The 24,059-nt window shown below is 38.9% G+C and overlaps 1 protein-coding gene across 2 annotated transcripts in view; it reads left to right on the top strand.

Moving 5' to 3' along the window:
• The first annotated feature begins 7,934 nt into the window (after positions 1-7,934).
• C21H21orf91 (chromosome 21 C21orf91 homolog) overlaps positions 7,935-24,059 on the top strand; it is a 32,439-nt gene continuing 16,314 nt past the window's right edge. The window contains exons 1-2 of one of the 2 annotated variants that reach the window (XM_046648101.1): positions 7,935-8,030; positions 8,917-9,050. In XM_046648101.1, the coding sequence (XP_046504057.1) occupies positions 8,924-9,050 (127 nt within the window). In that variant the 5' untranslated portion in view covers positions 7,935-8,030; positions 8,917-8,923. Of the gene's footprint in view, positions 8,031-8,594; positions 8,681-8,916; positions 9,051-24,059 lie in introns of those variants that run through there. The other variant, XM_046648100.1, reaches the window with a different exon arrangement.

Raw genomic sequence — 24,059 nt, 5'->3', positions numbered from 1 at the left:
CTTCTGAGAAATATTCTTAAAAAGCAGCTGGTCTCTATCCTTTCCCCAGTGTTCTCAGTTTTCTCCACCCTGCTGTTTGGAATGTGGTTCTAATAAAAGGGACCATCTCTTGCCCACAAAGATGAGACCCACATCCTGGGGGTGACAGAGCAGAAAGCTAGAAGCAGCATGCATGGCTGAGGACCCACCACACCCACCTTAGACTGCCCACCTCAAGACTTTAATGCTAAAGAAAAAATAAAATCCTGTCTTTTAAAGTCATTGTTATTTGGGGGTTTTATATTATTTGCGGTGAAACCTGACCCTAACTGATACAGGCACAACTTGTAAGATATTATAAATGTTGAAATACATATAAGATGAGCATGGCAGAGTTCCAGCACACAACCAGCTTAAAATTTAGCAATGAGGGGGGCCGGCTCCATGGCCGAGTGGTTCGGTTTGCGCGCTCTGCTGCAGCAGCCCAGGGTTCGGATCCTGGGCGGGGACATGGCACCGCTCATCAGGCCACGTTGAGGCGGCGTCCCACATCCCACAGCTAGAAGGACCTGCAACTGAGATATACAACTGTGTACCGGTGGTGGGGGGGAGTTGGGAAATAAAGCAGAAAAAAAAAAAATTTAGCAATGAATACTGAAGTATAAAGAGCACCAGAGTGGACTATGATAGATAGTTTTTACCTATTTACTATGTTTCAAACCAACTCCCTTCTTCTGGTAACAACAACCTCTTTGCTTTGGAGAAACTCTTCTCTCGTATCATGAGATCACATTTTAGTCCCTGTAGCCCCATTGCTGAGCCAACCTCAGTTCTCTGGAGAAGTGGTGGGATTGTAATCCAAGCCTGGCCAATTAAACTATTAGCCATCACAGTTGATTCAGGAATGAGCATATTAATTAAACTTGGCCATTTAGAATCCCACTGTATTGACAGCTATCGGTGCAATATTTTGCATAACAAAACGACCCACAACTTAGCGCTTACAACAAACATCTATCGTGGGGTCTATAGGTCAGCAGGGCCTACCTAGCTTTAGGCTGCAGATTGGGCCCAGGTCTGCTCCATGTCTCATGTTCTCCTCAGGTCAACAACTATCTGGGGGAAGTTTTTCTCATGACGTGGCAGACGCACAAGAAGCCAAGCTCAACCATGCAAGCACCTTTAAGGTCTCTGCTCATGTCATGTTCATTAATATTCCATTGGTGTGGGGAAATATATTCTGCCCACTGTAGTGAACTATAAGGTCGCATGCCAGAGGGAGGGTATGAAGAAGTGGAAATGATAATGCAATTGATTATACACACAACTTGAGCTTCTGGTGAATTTAGGGCTATGGTACTAGGAGGCTCTAAGCCTTGAGGGCTGCATGTACCAATCTTTCAGGCTAAAATGATGAAGCACACCACAACAGCAGAGAATGAGATAACACATGAAGAGAAGCAAAGACAGGGGAAAATACCAAGATAACAGGAAAAAAAATTCAAAAATAGTAGTGGCATGAATAAGAGTTGCGGGGATTTAGAAAAGTGAGAAGATTAGAGAAATTTTTGTAGTAGACATTCATTTGAATGATGAATAAGGATTTTTTTCACCATAGCAGATATAAAAGTGATTTTCACTTTTTATATAAAGAAAATTATGTAAACTCTCCAGCACTCATTGTTGGTTTACTTACCTAATCCCTTTTCCTTGCCTTCTGTCATAGAGGCTGAAAAAAGTAAATACTCACTTTTCTAGAATCCACTGTTGTCATATAAGTTCTGGTGATCAGATATAAGCAGAAATCTGCTGGGGTCTGTCAGGAAAGCTTTTCCTTCCTTGCAAAAATGAAAAAGCCAGCTTCCTCTTCCACTTCTCCCTACCTCTTCCCTCTCTGTCTTCTTGCCTGGAAGAAAATATGTTGCTTAATTGTAGGGCAGCCATTCTGCACTCTGGAGAGGAAAGCCAGAATAGTTCTGGAGAGGGCAGTCCTTTTTTTTTTTTTTTTCTGAGATTGGCACCTGAGCTAACAACTGTTGCCAATCTTCTTTTTTTTTTTTTTTTTCTGCTTTATCTTCCCAACCCCCCGCACATAGTTGTATATCTTAGTTGCAGGTCCTTCTAGTTGAGGGATGGAGAGGGTAGTCTTGACAACAACGAGCTATGTACCATCGCCAGCAGTTGGTTCTTCTGATCTTGTTCTGTGAAACAAATAAAACCTTACTTGATTCAGATACTATCAATCAGGTTTTCTATGACTCGCATCTGAAGGGATTCCTAACTGATTTAAGCCTAAAGTCAAGGTAATGTCTGTTTTATTTCACTTACTTTTTTTTTTTTTGAGGAAGATTAGCCCTAGCTAACTGCTGCCAATCCTCCTCTTTTTTGCTGAGGAAGGCTGGCCCTGAGCTAACATCCATGCCCATCTTCCTTCACTTTATATGTGGGACGCCTACCACAGCATGGCATGCCAACTGGTGCCATGTCCGCACCCGGGATCCGAATTGGCGAATCCCGGGCTGCCAAGAAGCGGAACGTGCGCACTTAACCGCTGTGCCACTAGGCCGGCCCAGTAATGTTTATTTTAGATCAAGAACCAATTACACAACTAATCTTTGTATATCTCCATACAGTTTATAATACATTTTTGCACATTTTACTGAGTTATTAGATTAGAAAGTATTGCAGTTAGTTAAAGAGAAAATCCTGGACTAGCCAAGTAAATAAGTTAGCTTTTATAAAATGAAATAGTGAACTGGAAAGTCCATTGTAATTGTCTAATGCTAAACAGATTTATGTATTACTGTTACGAGAAAGGCAAGAAGCCATGACAAATTTTTGAGAAGGAGATTTCCTCCGTGTTTGTTTCAGAATGGACTGTAAAGGATGGACTGAAAAAACTACATTGGAAGCAAAGAGATCTGTGAAGGAGCTCTTGTTCAGTGAATGAAGGATCCACCAACAAAATAACAAGGGATCCTAGCCAGGATGAAGTAAAGAATACCAGAATAGCTGTTAAAAGTTCGAAAAAAGGGCAAAACGTATGAATTGTCTATTTTTAGACACTGGAACATAGGCAGAGCAAAATGTGATCCCAAACAGAAAGGAAACAAATGAGGTAAGCCCTACAATCACCCCAGTCTTTTACCTGGAGCAACTTTCAGACCACGGTCCACATAGGGAGAGCCAAGGAAAGGTGGGTTAGGGGACAAAGATTGAGTTTAGGGAGTATGAGATGTCTGGAACTTGCAGTAAAGAGTGCTAGAAAGGAAGAACTGTACATAGAAAGAGTTTCAGAATACTCTTTAAGTCTTTGCTTGAATACTAAGCTGTGTGCGTGTTGGGTGAGACACCAAGAGGTTGGGCAAAAATTAACTACCAGAGAAATAAGAATTGCTGAGGAACTATAAACTGAACAACTATTGGAACTCACAGGGAAAGGAGTCATTTGAGTTTTACCCAACTAGAGTACAGAAACTTCATTGAAGACCTGTGATATATAATAGAAAGCCTAAGCCACTCCTTAAGAGAGGACTAGAAAATCTTTGTAACAAAAAGTCTAGACTCACACAAAGTTTAAAAAAAAGCTTCAAAAGGACCAAGCTGACCAACTACTAGAGTAACAGCCTCCCAAAACAAAGCCCAACACTCTTGAAAAACCCAGACATTCAACGTATTAGTTTGATAGTGCTGCCATAGCAACTTAACACAAATTTAATGGCTTTAAACAATACCCATGTATTATCTCACAGTTCTGTAGGTAAGAAGTGCAGGCACAGTGTAATTCACTTGAATCCTCTGTTTAGAACCCTACCAGGCTGAAATCAAGGTATCAGGAGGGTGTTAGAATGAACTTCCAAACCCGTTCAGTTTGTTGGTTCAATTCAGTTCCTTGCAGTTTTAGGACTGAAATCTCCATTTCCTTGCCGGCTGTCAGCCAGGGTCCAAGTCTTTGTTCCTAGAGCAATGAGTGGCTCAAGTCCTTTTCATGCTTCCAATCACTTTGACTTCTCCTTCTGCTGCATCTCTCTGACTTTAGTTGGGGAAAGTTCTTTGCTTTTAAGGGTTCATGTGATTAGATTGTGCTCACCCCAATAACCCAGGATAACCTCCCTATCTTAAAATTCATAAACTGAATTATATCTGCAAAGTCCCTTTTGCTATGTTACATACATATTTACAGGATCCAGGCACCAGGGTATAAACATCTTTGGGGAGCTATTCTGCCCGCCATACTCGACAATATCAAACTGTCAATGTTGAGCATCCATTCAAAGCATATCAGATAAGAAGCAGGGAAATATGACTCATATCCATGAGGGGAAAAAGTCTGCTAATAGAAATAGGCAGCAATGACAGAGATAATGGAATTAGCGGGTAAGAATTTTAAAATAGCTGTTACAAATATATCCAATATTTTAAAGAAAATACAAAGATACTGAGGAAATAAACGGAAACTATCAAAGAGAACTAAACAGAACTTCTTTTGTTGAAAACACATGATCTGAAATGAAATTTTCACTGGACAAATATAAGAACAGGTTAGACATTGCAGAAGAAAAGATCAGTCGACCTGAAGACTAGTCAATAGAAACTGTCAAAACTAAAGTACAGAGAGAAAATGTTGAAGAACCTAATGAACAGAGCCTCAGTGATCTCTGGGATAATATCAATCAATCTAACATATGTGTAATTGCAATCCCAGAATATCAGGGAAGATTAAACCAATTTTTCCTATGTTTGATGAAAAATATCAACCCCATATTCAAGAAGCCCAACAAGCCCCATGCAGGATAAACACAGGAAAATCAAGCAACACACATCATAATCAAATTGGCTAAGGCAATAATTAAGAGAAAATCTTAAAGCACATGCAGGGGAGGGGGGGAAATACATTATATCCAAGGGAAAAGGTTAGCAAATATTGCTGACTTCTACTCAGAAACAATGCAATCCCAAAGAACATGGAAGAAAACCTTTAAAAAGCTGAAAGTAAAAACAGTCATCAGCCTAGAACTCTATAGCTACAGAATCATTCCTTCAAAACTGAAAGTGAAATAAAGACATTTTCAGAGAAACAGTAACTGAAAGAAATTGTTACCAGCAGAGTGCAACTACAAAAAATAATAAAGTTCTTCAGGTGAAGTAAAATGATACTAGATGAAATCTGGGTATACACAAAGGAGTGAAGAACACTGGAATTGGTAAATATGTGGGTAAATATAAAAGAGATTTTATTCTCTTTGTAAATTTATTTAAGATATAGTTGATTAAGAAAAAAATAATGTATTTGGAGTATATGACACATGTGAAGTAAAATATATAACAACAATAAATGATTGGAGTGGGGAAATTTATTATTGTAAGCTTCTTATAGTTTACATGGAATGGCATAATATTATTTCAGGTAGATTGTGAGAAGTTAAAGATGAATCTACTAAACCTCAGATATTTTACCTCCCCCAAATACATAAATATATCCATCGATCCATATGTATATAAAATTTAGCTAACAGAGGAGATAAAATGAGAAGACAAAATACTGAACAAAAAAAAACAAACCAAAACACCCCTCCACTACTCTAAAGAAGACATAACAAGAGGGAAAAGGAACAAAGAGGATACAGGACAAATGGAAAACAAATAGCAAGATGGTAACCTTAATTCCAACTATATCAATAATTATGTTAAATGTAAATGGATTAAATGCAACAATTAAGACAGAGATTGTCAGACTGGATTCAAAGAGCAAGACACAACTATGTTGTCTACAAAGAACACACATCAATGTAAAGACAGAGAGAGAGTAAAAATAAAAAGAAGGGGAAAGATACACATGGAAATATCATAAGAAAGCAGCAGTGGCTATATTAATAATGGCAAAAGCAGATTTCAGGAGAAGAAATATTACTAGAGACAAAAAGAAAAGTTATATATTGATAAAGAGTCAATTCATCAAGAAGACATAGTCCTAACTGTGTAAAATGGTATAACCACTTGGGAAAGCAGTTTGGCAATTTCCTTTAAAAGTAAATATATACTCACCATATGACTCAGCAATTCCACTTCTAGGTATTTACCCACAAGAAAGAAAATATAAGTACACAGAAAGACTTTTACATGAATATTCATAACACCTTTATGATAATAGTCCCCAAACTAGAAATAACTCGTGTCCATCAATAAGTGAATGGATAAACATATTGTGGAATATTATTCAGCAATAAAAAGGAACTACCGGTAGAAAACATCATTGTGAATCCCAAAAACATGCTGAACGAAAGCAGCCAAGCACAAAAGAATACATACGGTTTAATTCTATGTATATGAAGTTTTCAAACAGGTGAAATAATTATGTGATATAAATTATATCAGATGTTGGGGAAGAGGAACAAGGGAATTTGGGAGTTGTGGAAATGTTCCATATCTTGATTGGGGTGCTGGTTACACAAGTGTATACGTTTGTCAAAACTCATCGACTGTACTTTTAAAATGGGAAAATATCATTTTTGTAAAGTATACCTCAATAAGTTCACTTAAAAAAAAAACAGGGGAGAGAGTTTTAAGGAGAGTTAACAAGGTAAAATGCCACAGAGAGAGAACCCAGAACTGAAAAGAACTATTTTGTTACAAGGAAATTCTTAGTGATTTTAGAAAGAACATTTATTGAAAAAAATGGTTAGAATCCAGGATGCAAAGCATTTTAGTCATATTTACCTGGAATGAGATATTGAAAGAGAAAGCACAGATTTTACTATTTCAATTAGCGTTTCTCAAACTTTAATGTGCTTAGGAACCACCTGGAAGTCTTGATAAAACGCAGGTTCTGATTCAGGAAGTCTTAGATGAGACTCGATACTCTACATTTCTAACAAGGTACCAGGCACTATCGATGTTGCTGGTTCATCTACTACGCTGTGAGTAGCAAGAACGCAGATCACTTTTCTGAGGTATTGATGGTTTATGTCAAACGCCAATTTGGTGTAGAAATTCCTAAGATCTATAGAATCCGTTCCTACCATCAGTTACACGTAGCTTGACAACGTTGTCCCCTATTTGTGACTGTAACCAGTACAGGTGCTTATGATGCTCTGGAAAATGACAGTGATTCTAGCAACCTTAGGTTCAGCTCTGTTGCTAACCAATTGATAATCTGAGTTAGTCGCTCCTAAACTTCAAAATGAGAGAACTGTTCCCCTTTTTCCTGTCTAGGCTGTTGTGAGGATTACAATGGAAAACGTAAGTGAAAGTATTGCATGAACCATAAACTAAGGGGGAAAAAAAAAAACAGCTTACAATGTCAAGCAAGGTGGGCAAAACATCTAAGGACCAAAGTTTTTAAAAGGAGCTGGACCTAAAATAAGAGGTGGAGCTTTGGGATTATACCCGAGAGCGTGCATGGAATGTGCCATATTATAGGGGAGGGGTGCCCCATTTTAAAAATAATCTGTAAAAAATAAGCTTCTGTACTTAAAATTACCTCTAAATTATGCAACTTGAAACATGAACTTTTCCCTCACTAAAGACTTCAATTGGCACCTAATGACATTCAGTGATACTACTTTGCTTCAGTCTCAAGATTTCAAAGTCCTACCCACGCATCTCTGTCCCCTTCTGACACCCACTCGACACTTCTGCCCCGCTCCTCGCGGCCCCCACCCCGGGGCAGTAGTTTCCACTACGCTGAAGGGAGAGGTGGTAACGGACTCCTCCATCTTCGTGCCTCGAGTAGGGGGGGATGAGGAGCCATGTTCCAGAGAACGGGACAAGACCCGGACCAAGAGAGGCGGCATCACGAGAAAAGACGAGTCAGGCACTTGGCATCGGTGCGGGAGGAAGGAGGCGGGCCCGCAGCCGCCGTGCGAACGCGCAGCTCTGCCCTCGGCCACGCCACCTCCCCCCCGGAGCCTTCGCGGGATGGCGCCGGCCGGAGGGGGCGGGGCCCGGCGCGCGGCAGCCGCCTCCACTGCGGCCGCCTCCGCTGCGGCCGGAAACAATAGTGGAGGAGCCCGAGCCGCGCGGAACGGCTGCGGCGGGCACGGAGCCGGACGGTAAAGACCCCCGCGCCGCGGCCCCCGACCCGGCCCCCGGCCCCGCCGCCTTCGCGCTCTGAGTCCCGCTCCTCCGCGCCGCGCGGGGCTCCCCGACGGAGAGACGGACACGGGTCCACGGCACCCTGAGGAGCGGGGGCGCGCCCCCAACGCCGGAGACGGGGCGGGGTCCCCCGAGGCGCCGGGTTCCGGTGGACCGGCCGCTGTGGCCCGCGGACGCCTTCGCCCGGAGAGGGAGGGAGCCTGGGGCGGGAGGACGCGGCGCTCCGCCGGCCGGGCTCCGGGACCCCCGGCCCTGCGTGGCCGCGCCGTCTGCCGGGGCGCTGCCCGGCCCTCCGTGCGGGTGCTGTGGATGCCGCTGGGACGGCCGCTCCGGGGGTCGCTCTTCCACGTGCATTTTCCAGCCCCGGATCTCGGATGGGAAACCTCGCTGCGCGGAGTTAGCGAAACGCGTCTGAGGTTCCCACAATGAAGTTAGCAAAGCGGTGTCCTTAGCAGGTCGTTCTTCCTGCCTTGAACAGCGTTAAGTAGGTTGACAGCCCCCGGCTGCTGAAATGGCCTCGCTGCTGAGCTCCTTCTGTGCCTCGTCGCTGGTGAAGGGGCGGACTAGAATACCTGCAGACTGCTTTCCTTCAGATCCCCTTAACCATGTGAGAGATGGAACCAAAAAGGCACTAGTGTCCCTGGGGGCCAGGCTTTAAGTTTTACTAGCTTTGTGTCTTTGCACAAAGTATGATATTGAGGTGCAAGTATGGCGATGCCTGTTTGATGGGGCTGGTTGTATTAGGTCAACTGAACAGCATCTCTCTTTTCCTAGAAGTTCCTGATATTGCCGTAATGGCAAGTTCTTGGAACTGCGTAACTTTCCTTTTCTGTTTCTTAATAGGGGCACTATGAACGAAGAGGAGCAGTTTGTAAACATTGATTTGAATGATGACAACATTTGCAGTGTTTGTAAACTGGGAACAGACGAGGAAACACTCTCCTTCTGCCACGTTTGTTTTGAGCTAAATATTGACGGTAAGGACACAGTATAGATTCATGTTATGCATGAACCTTACTCAACTACTTTATGCTGAACTATTCTAAGGTAAAACTAAAATTTCTTGAATGATTGGAAATTGTGCCAAGCGTGTGAAATGTGAAGATCTGTTAAGCGTTTCTGGAAATGAAGCTATGAATTTAAGACATATCTTTTTTGTTGTTGTTTAACTCCCACAGTACTAAACCCATTTTTGCTAATAGAAAAATGAGGTATGAGTATTGACTGGTAAGCATGTTTTCTGGTTTGAGAGCTTATTAAGTTGTCAGAGTTTAACAGACCTTTGTGTGTGTGTATGGTTTTGGTTTTTTTCCATGTTAAGAACTATGGTAACCAGACATTTACACTGATGAACAAATGTAATTTCTTCTCTTTGGCCTACCACACTAGTACCTGACTGAGGTGAGCTGGAACTCTTTTTCCCCAGTGGTTATGTTATTATTTGGAAAACCATTTTTAAGTTTTTAGATAACCTCTTTTCAGCGGTCACACACACTTTTAATAATTTTTAAAAACTAAGAAGGTTTTTAAAATTTCTTGATAGTATCTCTAAGAGTATATGAAGAAGTGTTCGTCAGACATTTTTAGAAATCTCTGTCATTGAATGTGTTTGTATTGAATGTATTGGTTTGGATTTGGTGTGCGTAGCTGTATATTAACATCAGTCTATGGGTATCAGTAGTTTGCCCCCAAGAAAGAAGTAGGATATGTTTCTTTAATCTCGATGTTGTGATGATAAAACTCTGATTTTTTAAAAAATATTTCTGAGTCACACTAAAAAGAATCTTAATATTCCTGCAATAAAAAAGTTTGCCTTTCTTTTGAATTTTAAATTGTAGTGTATCAATAGAGAAATTTTGTTAGACCTTTAGATTTTGGACAGTTTCAAAGCAGCATTTCATTCTTTTTCCTGGATTGTGTATTTGAAAAATTTTATTATCTTTACTTTTTTGTTTATTAAGTAGGAGATATGAAATGTTCTTATAGTAAAAAAAAAAATTAGGATTATCTGCCTTGAGATTCCTATAAGGACTTGTTTTTCAGAAGTTGTTGTAGGCACCAAATTAGTATCTTTAGATATTCTATAGTAAAAGTCAAATAATAGCCATAAGTAGACCACTAAAAACATAATAGAGTTAATTACTACAGGACATTCATCTTTCCATTTAAGATCATATTGGTTATGATAGTTTTGCCATTATATACTCTCTTGAAGAGTTGTAGTTGGTGAACATAACTGACGGGAGATCATGGATTTCCTATGGGTTACATAGAATACATATAACTTTGGCTTTAATAAATGGATAACTAATTTCAAAGGGATGACTTAAAAGCACGATTCTTCTGTAGCACTTAAATTACCATGTCCTTAATCACATTTGAGGGAAAGATCTAAATTTATGTTCTTTGGAAGTAGAGTTAGCCCTGTGCATTCTTTTACGTTGTGGATTTTAATTTTAGATTAATGATCCAGCCAAACCTGTGTTTTACATGGAAGGAAACTGAAGGCTGAATAGTAGGACTGCTCACAGCTGCTCTCGTGGTGATGGCAAGCTGTTTTTGTGTGCCAGGCATTTACTGTGAGCACTTCTGTGCCAGGCACTGTATTAAGCACCTTACGTGGATTATCTTATTTAACTCAAAATAGCTCTGGGGTAGCTTATCCATTTTAAACGTAATGGAACCTAACCTCCGAGACCTAAGACATGGGCTTTGAAGTAGCAGGACAGTAATTGACAGAGCTGAGCTTCGAAGCCTGACCATCTGGTTCTGGTGTATGTGATCTCAATTCCATTGATCTACTGTCAGTAGTTATTTTAATTGTTAGGGCTAATATTAGCAGCTTGTTTTCCTGAATCCTAATTGTCTATCCTTGCTTTTAGGTCAGCCAACTTTTTCTAAGCAGTGCTTCCTGCTAAATCATCATTAGTGGTGTTCATGCTGTGATAGAATTTTTCCACGGAAACCTAAACTTTCATAATTGCTTTTCTAGCCCTTTTTTTAAGTATGCTTTTTAACTGGTTCTCAGTTATTTGATAGAGAATATACAGATGTTCTTCAGGTACCATCTTTATAAATATTTCATCTCTGGTAACATCTATCTCGATGTATAAGTGTGATCTAAGTCCTATGTTGTTGAAATAATGGTTATCTTTAAAAGACAAAAGCAGTTCTCAGTTTAAATTAGAACTGTTTCATTTTATACTCTCTATACACTCAAGGTTGTATCTTTTAGAATGCCAATTAAACCTTTGTGATAAATATTATTTTAGAATTTAAATTTCTTCTCAATTTATCTGATGTCAGTTCTTGCAAATATATACATTTTCATATTTACTACAGTGACAGTCTAGTGCATTATAACCATTTTAATGTAATATAAGATTATTGTAGGAAAAAAGGAAGGAAATAAAAATGTGAATTCCACAAAATTTCATGTTTCATATCAGTATACAGGTTTTTAAATATCAGTGAAAAAAACTGATAATCACATACCTAAAAAATAAGGTATATTTTTTGTCTATGTCAGTAAACTTTTTTAAGTGTCTTTGAAGTTTTCTTTCTCCTACCAAGTTCTCAATGCAGTGCCAGTCAGTAAATGTCACAATGTAAGAGGAATTTTAAAAAATATGACATTTAACTTTACTAGTTTGGTATAACTTGGTTGAAGTATGGCAGTGTTGCTGTTGCCTCGTTTCATAGTTTACTAATTGCTAAATTTGTTCTAAAGCATTCTATTTTTTTCTCTGCTAATAGACTAGTTAAAAATTCTCTTGAGGAATAGTAACAATTTGGCTAGTTTTTAGTCCACACATTTGTAGTAAACAAAAATATTTTACACCTTTTGCATTGTTGATTACGTTGACTCAAAACTGGTCTAATCAAATGGCCTCTTGTTTAAAAGCTGTCTGCATGCATGTGTTTATAAAATGAGGACAAAAGAAGAAAGAGAATAACAAGACAATCTAATCTTGTCAGAGAAATTTCGTATTCTGAGCATGCCTATAAGTTGCCTTTTTTCTGTGACTTTACAGTAATTAAAAGGAAAAGAGTATTTGCGTTTTATATACTTCCAAGCCATAGGTGATATATTCCAAGGACCTAAGAAATGTACTTTGAGGACTCAAATCTTTAAGATGTTCACAAGATTGATTTTTTTTTTTCTACCTATAATTCACCATTAGGATAACTTGTCTACTTGCAGGACTAGGAAAGAAATGCATAAACTTCCTAATACTTATGGTCTCTCCTTGGCCCTAGGACACTATAAACTTTTTTATGCATGTATGATCAAATACTCTAATAACCATCATAGTTTATTATGCTAAAATCTCAAAAGTTATTTAGTGACCAAATTACCACCATTCCCAAAACTATTGAGGCTGGGAGGAAGGTAGCCCAGGGTGATCTGGAGCCAGGAATGAAACTCAGTTGTAATGTAGCAAAGTCAGATGAAACTAGAGGGGGCAAAGATCCAGGACTCCAGTCTGTTACTTCATACTGTTTTCATTTTGTGCCAAAATACTGTGCAAATAATTCTTAAAGCATTTCTACCTTCCTCTGATAATTGAGTTTCTTTCTTTTCTATGGAGATAAACTTTTTTATAAGACGGGGTCCATTCTTCTTATGCTAAGTTTTCAGTTTAAGTTGATTTTGCTAGTTGGTTAGTAAGCACTACTAATATTTACTAGTCCATCTCAGACTGTATAGTCCATCTCAGACTTCATTCTCCCTTAATTTGTTGAACTTTCCAGGAACTTTTCTAGAAGGAGACCCAAATTCAGATCCTTAGTAGTCTTTCCAGCAACAGAAATTTTCAGGTATTTTCTCTTGGTTAAGGCACTGGTGTACACAAGGCTTACTTTTAATCTCGTTCTTCCTTGATTCTCTGTCTTTGACCGAAACGGTGTTCACACGGTTAGTAGTCAGGGGACAGTCTGAATCTCAATATGAAATCTTTGATTGAGTTTGGAAGTCAAGACTGGTTATTGACTACTCAAAGTCTGTCAACAGCTCTTCCTGGGTCCTGTTTCTGACACACCATCATCTTTCCACTAAAGTAAAGAGGCCCGCCACTTGTGATGGGGAAGCTGTATATAACTAACTCAGTCTGGCCTTAGCCTCTGTCCCACAGTGGCAAACATCGTGCAGTGCTGTTGACTAAAAGAGCACTTTTAAATACAAAGCCTAATTTAACTTTTGGACTTTGGCTCAGCTATCTTTGATATACTTGGAAATACAGGTGGAAGGTTAATTCTTTTTTCCTTAACTGCCTTTTAATGTCAGTTTAAATAAATTTGAACACTTTCAAAATGGCTCTGATAGTAAAACCTCATTGTTTGGACAGAAACAGGACAAGATGGAAGTGGAAAATGGGTTTAATTGATGATAAATTTAAGTTATAGAATAGTTTACAAGAAAAATAACTGAAACCAGGCTAACCACATGTAGTTAAGACTTTTGACTTAACTAACACCCATATATGAGGAGCCAGGTTCTAGATTCTTATCCCTACCTAAATTATGGCAGCCTCGTTTCAGTTACTCCTGACTTTCCCTCCCTTTTAACTTTGTTAAGCTTTCTAATTCTAAAGTCTAGGATGAATTAAAAGTCTGGATCATACACAAGTTTCATTTGGGAAGAAATATCCATTAGGAATTTGGTCTGGCTATATGTAATGGGAAATCCAAATAATAATGAAATAAAATGGAATGGATATTTATATCTCTCATATAAAACAAAGTTGAGTCTGGAGCTGGTATGGTAGCTCCATGATCAGGATTCCACCTTCCTTAACACACGCTTTCCATCTTCAGAGCCATCTCTTGAGCCAAGGTGGCTCTTGGAATTCCAACCATTGCTTCTCTATTCTCAGACAAAAAAGAAAGGACATCTGACAAAAGGTGCATGCCAACAGTCCTGCATCTAAAAAGGAGCTTTTCCTGAAGTCCCACCTAACAATTTCTTACATATTTCACTGCCCATTCAAGAGAAGCTGCGCCAGATAAAATTAGCGTTTTACAAAGAAAGGGACAAAGGACATTGAGTAGGCAGGTAACAAAGTTGGTCACCGAGAAGACTATCTAGTAATTAAAGATGATACCACACTGAAGATTAACTATTTGAGCTGCACCTAAGACCATCAAGTAATGTCCTGGGGAGTCTTCTAATCCTGGAGCTTGAACTGAAAGGGATTTTAGCAAAACGAGGGATTGTGGTCTGAGGATGGGCATGCAGCCAGATCTCATAGGCACTTGTTACCAGAAAGCTGTAAGAATTTTCAAGTTTCTGACCCATCTCGGTATGTAAAAATGTAATGATTAATGCAACTGCTCATAAAGACATCCCCGTTTTTTTTATTCTGTCAGAACGTGTGTGATTAAATGAGTTAGATATTATAAACTTAGAAAAGCCCTTCCCTTTTTTCTCCCAGCCTGTGTTCATGCTAGACTAACACCCTCCTCGTATGTTTACAGGGAAGACTGCTTTTCTGCGTCTGGACACATCTGCCACTGCTCCACTTCTGCTTAGGGATTAAGCTTGTGGGCCCTAGACTCAGCCTGGCCTTGAATCTTGACCCTGCCACTAAAGTTGGGTTTTTCTGGCAAGATACTTAAGTTTATAGTGTCATACTGGTTCTGAAATGTTACTAGTAAGAGCAATTTTGTATTTTTATTTTTTAATCTTGAAATCGTTGTGCCAGAATCTGATTCAAGAGGGCCGAACTCCAGTTGTTGCCATTCGTGCCAAGAAGAATACTTGGTAGTCTAAGCAGCAGAGCTCAGATTGATGTTTGCTCTTGATGCTCAGAATGAAGCTGCAGGATAGCTGAGGGATAGTGATTAGGCTCACAAGTTCCTAATTCTGTGCCCCTAAGGTCCAAAAACTCCACGTGGGGGCACACACTCCAAAGGCAGACTATCTGGATTCAAATCCCCATTTACTAACTGTGAGACCTTGGGCAGGTTACTTATGTGTTTTATTCTGTCAGTTCAGCTATATATATGCCCATCTAAGTTTTAAATAGGAAATGACTAATATTTATTTTCTCCTATTTAGTGATATAGTGAATAGCTAAAATGCCTATAGAAATGACTAGGAAGGCTGGAAACCCTTACTTTACCGATTTTTAAGCATAATCGAGTGTCTCTCATAGCTAACATTTATAGAGCTGTCTCCTCAGGACTGAGGGGTAAGCAGTAGGATCGCCATTTATACGCAGCGAAAGGAAGGCTCTGAAGTCAAGTAAAGTTGCCCTGAAGTCGCAAAGATACGTAGTAAGCAAGCGATGCAGAAGGGATTCAGATCGGGTGGCTCATGTCAGAGCTATTGTAACCACTGTGGGAAATGGATGTTTCTCTGTGTGACCTTTGCCGTATTTTGAAAGTTTAAATTGTAGACTAGCCCCTTAGGATGACAGCATTCATGCAGTGGTTTTCCTAATGCCTCTGATGAGTCCTGCTAATCTTCTTTGTCCTTTATTCTTTCCTTTTTTTTTAATGTTGGCATGCTGTGTTGTAGGCATTCCATCCTCCCTCGCTCTGTCTGGGCTTTTATGGCCTTTTATACGCTGATAATTAGCAGACCTCCTCCCTCTGCCTCCTCTCCCCCTCCCCCAGGCTACACGTCTATACATGCAGCTAATATTCAGACATCTTCACTTGTATAGCCCATACGTACTTCAGACTACGTGTCTGAAGTGAAACTATTACTCTCGCCCTACCCATACCTCTTTTCAAAATGAATAAATAAATAAGATTAGGGATGTGAATTCCCCTCTATCCTGCGACCCAAAATATCAGGGTTGGAAGTGAAGTATGGAGAAGTTAGACTTCACATGCCTAGCGAAAGTGTGTGTAGGAGCTCACGGAGAGAACCTGCCTGCCCTCGTTCCTAAAAAGTGACTTCTCAAAGCATTCTTCCTGCCCTTGCCCACTCCTTCCCCACCACACTGCCCACCCCAGTGTTCTTTCCTTCATAGCACCCTTTTCTTCCTGGCACTTGTTAAAATTAGTTACTGTAGTTATTTGCTTGTGTGTTTGTGTAATGTGCTGCCCCTCATTTCTAATTCCATAAGGACATGAATTAGAGTCTTTTATTTACTACTGTATAATTGGTTAGTGTATAATCCATAGCACAAGGACTGGCAAAGAGTAATAAGCGAATAATTGATTGATGAGTGAAAAACCTATCAATCTAAAGGAGATTTTAAAGAACTGTCTTTCTGTGTTTTTTCCCTTAAACTTGCCCACAGTGAAACTCTTAATTTTTTTCTGCCGTTTCGCAGTATTTGATGAGATCTTTCTGGAGTCTACTAAAAGTTTTATGAATCTTAGAAATAGAAGAACTTTGTATCGTATTCAAAAGAAAAATATAATGTAGCCAGTAAAACAAACAGTGATATCTAATGTTGTTTTGCAATCAGGAGGATAAAAGCAGACAGTATTTTTCTCCAAACACAGAGCAAGAAGTTTTGACATGACTCTGTTTAGAATAGGAGGTTCTAGATTCGTCTTACATACTGCTGCTCTTATCCCAGACACTCCAACATAGTGGTGTGTACCCATAATGATGACCCCATGGTAGCTGATGATCCTGAGTGCTTGTTAAATCAGTGATAAAATTATGTTCTTTAAATCAGTGATTGAAAGTTGAAAACAAGCAGAATATACAACTCAGAATATCTTATTAATAAGAACATCATAATTATAAATAAAAAAAGATTTATTAGACTACGTAATGACATTCTGCGTCACATTCAAGATTCTGTCATCCCAATGTGTTGACAAAAGATGAAAAGAAATGTTTTATGAGACATATGGAAACATTAAATTTAGACTGAAAATCTTTGGTACTTAGGTCAAAATTATCTGTTCTCAGTAAAGGGATATAATTTTCATGATTGAATTAATTTATAATAACTGTTACTGGAAAGCTGATAAAGACAAATCAGCTATTCAGAAATAAAGGTAATTTTTCTATTACATGCAAAATAGTATTGGCCTGAGAAGAAAGAAGACAAAGATAGGTTTATGCCTCTGCTCTGCAAGAAGTGAAATATCACTCTCTCGTTGGGAGAAGCTAGTTCCTCTGTCAGTAAACACATAAGGGATTTACATGTTGAGATAAGTGACTTATCTAAACAATAGTCAGGTATTGTTTGTCAGATATTGTGTGCTTTACGTGCATTGTTTTATTTTGTTCTTAATATACATGTTGAGAGAAGTGACTTATCTAAACAATAGTCAGGTATTGTTTGTCAGATATTGTGTGCTTTACGTGCATTGTTTTATTTTGTTCTTAATACAGCTATATGGGGTAGGTGCTATGTCATCCGAATTTGATGAATAAGGAAAGTGAGCAGAGAGCCTGGGTAACTAGTCCAAAATCACACAGCCTAGAAGTTCAGACACAAATTCTCTGATTCTGAAAAGCCCAAGTGTCTAAAACATTTCTGCTTCCAAAAAATTACATGGACGATTAGGAATTTAGGAGCTATTAAGACACCTTTGAACAAAGTTAGAGATGAATTACACAAATGTGAATATTCAAGCAAGGAACAAAATTTGCGTCCCAATACACGCTTAATTTTTAAAAATAATTTCTACCCATGATATTATTTGATTAATACATATTTGGTGGAATATGCAAAAAATACACATTTCTGATGACCCAAGAGAGGGGGATGATGCAGTTTGTCTAGATTGTAATCTAAACTATCTGGATCGGATTGATGATGATCAGAGAGAAGGGAAGATAAGGGACACACACATGACAGTCTTCCCTCTTCCTACCCAGGAGGAACAAGCCAGTTGAACGGTAGACTGACATTTGCTACAGAACTATGCAGGTGTCAGCCAGTAACGAAGCAGTGGTTCTAACTCTGCTTTCTGTCCTTCCAGCCGTTTAGGTACTGCTGGCTAACATGCTTACCCTGATTGTTCTCTCTCTCAAGAGGGAATAGGATTCTGAGTAAGTGGAGGCAACCAGTGTAAACACAAGTGAAAATGTCAGCAGCAATCCTGGAGTTGTACACCAGCTCCCTTTTGCTCCTCAGCCTCAGTAGCTGATCCTGGGGCACTCTCTAGAAAGAGAGAAAGAAACAGATGGTTTATGAAGTGAATTTTCTACTTTCTGAGTTTAGAAAATAATATTAAACTTAACTCAGTAAGAACATTTTAGAAATATTTAGAATATATTTAGAAATATCATCCCTCTGTTGACAATCAAATAATAAAACTTAAGAAAATTTTCCAATGTTTATTACTGAGTATAGTAAAAAGACAACGTAACTTTATATGTGCATAGCACTTGAGAGGTTGGAAGGGGCTTTTACGGCACCTTAAAGTTAATCTCCACTTTATATGGGAAATGAACATTAAGTGTGAATTCCAGATAAGGTAATACATGAAAAATATATAAGTGATTGAAATCAGAGTGGCTAACATTGCAGAATTATCAAAATGTTATCAACTATAGTTCTAGTTAGAGTGGATTTAAATTATTGTAATCCAATTTGGCACGCCATCTGTTAGGATTTTGATAAGGGGAATAAACCCCTTAAACACTGAGCCTTGGATTTAGTTTGTAACAAGAGGACAGTGTCTGTTTCTTTACAAATAATTTTAAGCTAGTATATCTGTTTCTGGTAGCTTTTTGCCCTTGGTGTCTCAACTGTATATCAGTAAGGCAAAATAACGATTTGAATGTACCCATCAAAATCTCAATCTCAGAATTAAAGCCATGTGGTTGAGTCCATAACAATTTTTAAACACATTCGTTCAGTCAATATTAACTGCCATGTGCCAGAAATTGTTCTAGCAGCTGAGGATAAGACGGTTAACAAAACAAACGTACATTGCCACAATTATAAAGCTTACATGAAAGGAGGGAAAAGACAACAGAATAAATTATATAGTATATTGGGAAGTGATATAGGATTATTTGCCTTTATGAGGTATAAATTCAATCTGTGATATATTTTTCATGTATTACCTTATTTAAAATTCACACTTAATGTTCATTTCCTATATAATAACTAAGTTAAATTTAATAGACAGTAAAAGCATCTTCCAAGCAAATATACTTAAATGACATTTTTAATGTCTAAAACTCATGGTAACTGGTGGAATAATATCCCCAGTGAATTTAATGATCAATAATTGCTAGTCTGTTTTGGAAACAGAGCCCATGTATTGAAATTTGGTGGTATTCTTGGGAGGGAGTGTTTCAAAATTAACGTGAAATACTCTCTTACTCATACTTTTATGTTTCTGTCTTCAAACATCGAAGAGGATCTTTGGTATCTTTAAGTATTGGGGACAATGTAAAATATTTTAAAGTTTTTGTATTCTTTGTGCTTGCTCACTAACACTGTTTGTTAATAGTATTTTCCCTGAGAACATTTCTGTTATTGGTAATCAAAGTATCCTTCATAATCTTGACCATGTTACTTTGGTTTACCAGATTATTTTCAATATATCAACAATCAATTTTCAATTCAATGTCAAGCGAGATTTTGGCTATATTTCTACTACAAAGTAAAATAAATACAATATAGATAAAATATAATTCCTACATACTGTATCAGAAAGTTCTCCAGAAAACTCAGTTTTATGTTACCAGTAAGTGTATTTATTAACCAAATATGACTGATAAATATCAGTCATAAGTGTCTTGGGAAAGAAATTAAAATCTCACGATTCTGTGTTTAGTTGATACTGGATATAGAACAATTTCATGCTTCTTACAGCCTGTCCTTTCTACCACCCACTCTTCTGAGTTCATCTGCTGACCCTCCCCTCCATTCATTTTACCTTCTACTGATTCATCATCTCGCGTGCTTACAGTTCTCTTCTCTGAAACCTGGCACATTGACCAAAAAGATGATTAGGCTTGCAGAAATGTTCACGTCTCCATATTTAAAAGAAGAGAGAGAATCCAGGGAACAAGCTTTCCTCTCCTTCCCGTAAACCACAGTTCTTGAAACACGGTGTTCATTCACGGTCTCCTCTCTCTCTCCTACGACTTATTCTTCAACACCCTTACAATTTGCCAACCTTCTGTGCTTTCACTAGTGACTTCCTAGTAGTCGATGCAGTAAATAGTTTCATGTTCTTGCCATTTTCAAAATCTGACATTTAACATTTCCCTCTTTCTTGAAACACTCAGCTCCCTGGGTTCTGTGATAAAATAGCTCTGGCCTCTTATTTCTGCCCACTTTTCTGTCTTCTTCATAGCCTATTACAGGTCCCTAAAATACTAGTGTTTCATTGAATTCTGTCTTTGTCTTTCTTTTCTTCTCATTTTGCACTCATCTGTTTCTTTCACTGCAGTGGCTTCAACTATACAAACAGAGCACCAGGCCAAATCTTTCTTCTAAGCACCAGACCTGTATATCCAGCTGCCCGCCAGACCTCTCCATTTAGATAGTCTACAGGTGTCTTGACTTTAAGTTTCTCAAACTCGGTTTATCTCCTTGCTTCCATATACATAGACATTTTCTGTTTCGTTCATCTTTGCTTCGCATAAAACTCCAGGGTCTGTATCCCAGAGATTTTGATTTAGAAGGTCGAGAGTTGAGTCTAGGAATTTGCATTTTAACAAGAATCCCAGCCGACTCTTGAACAGGTGATCCAGGGACTAAACTGAAAAACTGCCCTTAGTGAATGAATGGTTCCAGATTCTTCAGGACTTTCCATGTCGAGTTGTGTAGGTGCAGTGATGAATTAGGGCTGAAATCTTACCTAAGCTCTGCTTTTCAGGCTGTGTGCCCTGGCAGGGATGGCTTTCCAGTTTGCAAAGGTAGGTTGGCCTGTGGGTTAGCAGCGGCCCTTACTAATTCCCACCTTCTCCCCGCAATCTGTCCCTGTGTCTTACTGATTCTCTCCAGTCTTCCCTACTTTTCATTCCCACTGCTACACCTTTCTCCAGGCCCTTATTTCTTCTTACCAATATTACCCCAAGACCCACTTCATTCTGTTCATTCACTACCCCACACCTCCAGTTCTCCCTCAGTATCAGCAGAAAGGTCTTAAAAGTACAAATCTAATCATGCCATTCATCGTCTTAGAGCTCACTATTGATTCCTTGCCATTTTCTTCAGGTTAACTCCCTACCATGACACGTAAGACGTTTGATGACCAGGGATCTGCTTAAGTGGCACCTTCATCTTTCATCACCCTCCAAAGACACTCTCCAAGCCACTCATGTGCCCACTCTCTGTCTCCTTCCCTCCTGTTCCTTCTCACTCCTATGCTTTTGCTTATCTAGTTTCCACTCTTCTAAACACCATTGACTTCTCCTTCCTCCTGGTAGCAATAGCTTAACTTTGGAGTACGTGTATTAAATAGAGGTGATGATAAATAATATCATTACCTATGTTCACAAGGCTGCTGTGAGGATCACAACAGAGGAATGTAGGAGCCCTATGGTAGATACAGGCTGTGATGCAAGCATTAGTGTTTAAATTCAGATATAGAAGCCTTTTTTTTTCTTCTCATCTGAAAAGATGAAATACTACTGAAAAGATTGCTATGATTGGTTTCTATATTGTCCTGAACAGCTTCTCCCTTGGCAGAATAATTTAATGTTTCATGTACGTTGAGGAAATTTGAATTTATCCTGAGTTTACCTTTCTAGCATTTGGTTTCCGTAGGTTTTTCTGCTCCAGCTGCCATCATTTCCCTCATGTAGCAGCTGCTCAGCAAATCCTTTCACCACAGTTTCTTTTTTATCAACAATACAAATTGTGTTCACTTATCAGCGTCTTTGTCCCTCATTCCCTTTGGGTCTCCACAGAGGTTGCCAGATAAAACTATAACATGGTTCTGACTTTGCCTTGGCGGAGGGGAACTGCTCTCATTTGAAAGTTAAATACTTTTCTTTGCTAGATACATTGTTAGCCTAAGAAAATTCTCACGATCTTAAAAGAAATTCAGAATTTTAGGTATGTGGGTCTTAAGATTTCAATAATGGTTTAGTCTTTTTTGTTTCACTTAGTTCTTTGGAACATGCAGTACAATACTTAAAGCCCAATTTGTCTTGGACTGAGAAACACTATGTTCTTTCCTAAACCAAAATGTATTTTTTACAGGCAGTTTTTAAAGATTTTTCATTGAAGAAGCAAACTATGCCTGTTTTAGAAAAATCAAAATACAGGAAGCAAAAAGTGTTAAGATTCATAATCTCACCTATCTAGCGATAATCTTAATATTTTTGGTATATTCTTCTAAATGATTTTCTGCAGGAGAGTGTGTGTGTGTGTGTGTGTGTGTGTGTGTGTGTGTGTGTGTATGAACATGTGTGGTATGTTTAAAAGATGAAATCAGGCTATAGAGATCATTTAATGACCAGCCGTTTCATTTAATTTAATAGGAACATCTTTTTCACGTTAGTAGGTAAAATTCTACCATGTTGTTTTTGTTTAAAGATTGCATCCTGTTGTTCCGTAATTTGTTTAACCAGTATCTCACTGATGAATGTTTAGCTTGCTTTCAGTTTACCAGTACTAAAACACTCTCCTATGTGCATCTTTTTCGCATGTCTGATTAAATTCCCATTTTGTTGTAGTTTAAATTCCAAGATGTAGACTTTTGGGTCAGAAGCGTGTCCCAATTTGCAATCCTATTGTTTGTTTTAATGTCTTCCATTATTAGTGAATTAATACCATGTAATCTACCATCAAAAAAAACTGTTTCGTGATGGAAAAATTTTGTACGTCAGTTCTGCAACCCGTTTGTTTAGATCAAAGTTCTTTTTACTCTAGAATTGCTGTGATGCAATTATAACATATAGTCACAATGTTTGTTTTACCATTTGTGCAATATGAGTCATTGATTATTATTGCTTTTTTTTCCTAAAGATTGGCACCTGAGCTAACAACTGTTGCCAATCTTTTTTTTTTTCTGCTTTTTCTCTCCAAATCCCCCAAGTACGTAGTTGTATATTTTAGTTGTGGGTCCTTCTAGTTGTGGTATGTGGGATGCCACCTCAGCGTGGCCTAATGAGCAGTGTCATGTCCGCACCCAGGATCCCAACCGACGAAACCCTGGGCCGCCGAAGCAGAGCGCACAAACCCAACCACTTGGCCATGGGGCTGGCCCTATTGCTCTTTTTTTAAGCTTTAGTTTTTTCTTTTTTGTTGTTCTTTTGGTGAGGAAGATTGGCCCTGAGCTAACATCTGTGCCAGTCTTCCTCTATCTTATATGTGGGGTGCCACCACAGCATGGCTTAATGGTCTGTGTGCAGGTTTGTACCCAGGATCCAAACCTGTGAACCCCTAGGCTACTGAAGTGGAGTGTGCAAACTTAACCACTAAGCCACCCGGCTAGCCCAAGCTTTAGTTTTTCTTATCAAATGGTTGATGAATTACACTGATTGTTTCCCATCAGCCTTAATTTTTACCGTTTGCAGCAGCCCCCCCTTATCCGAGGGGAGTACGTTCCAAGACCCCCAGTGGATGCCTGAAACCTCAGATAGTACCGAACACTGTATATACTGTGTTTTTGCCTATACATACATACCTATGATAAAGTTTCATTTATAAATTAGGCATGGTAAGAGATGAACAATAACTAATAATAGAATAATTATAACAATATACTGTAATAAAAGTTACCATAGATCTTAGCAACCCCAGCATGTGATTCTTTTTCTTCTTAAGTCAAGAACTTTCACCTTTCCACTTGAAGGAAGCACTTTACGGCTTCTCTTTGGCATAGCAGAATTACCAGCATCACTGCTCTTGCACTTTGAGGTCGTTATTAGGTGAAATAAGGGTGACTTGAACACAACCTCTGAGACGCCACAACAGTCGATCTGATAACTGATGGCTGCTAGGTGACTAATGGGCAGGTAGCATATACAGTGTGGATACGCTGGACAAAAAAGGGGTGACTCACGTCCCAGGCTGGACAGAGAGGGACAGCAGGAGATTTCATCATTCTACTCAGAATGGCTTGAGTTTTAAGACATATGAATTATT

Source organism: Equus quagga, chromosome 21 (genome assembly GCF_021613505.1).
Source record: "Equus quagga isolate Etosha38 chromosome 21, UCLA_HA_Equagga_1.0, whole genome shotgun sequence".
Classification (NCBI taxonomy): domain Eukaryota; kingdom Metazoa; phylum Chordata; class Mammalia; order Perissodactyla; family Equidae; genus Equus; species Equus quagga.
The sequence above is the reverse complement of the archived record's forward strand: the minus strand, read 5'-3'. Positions and strand labels throughout refer to the sequence as shown.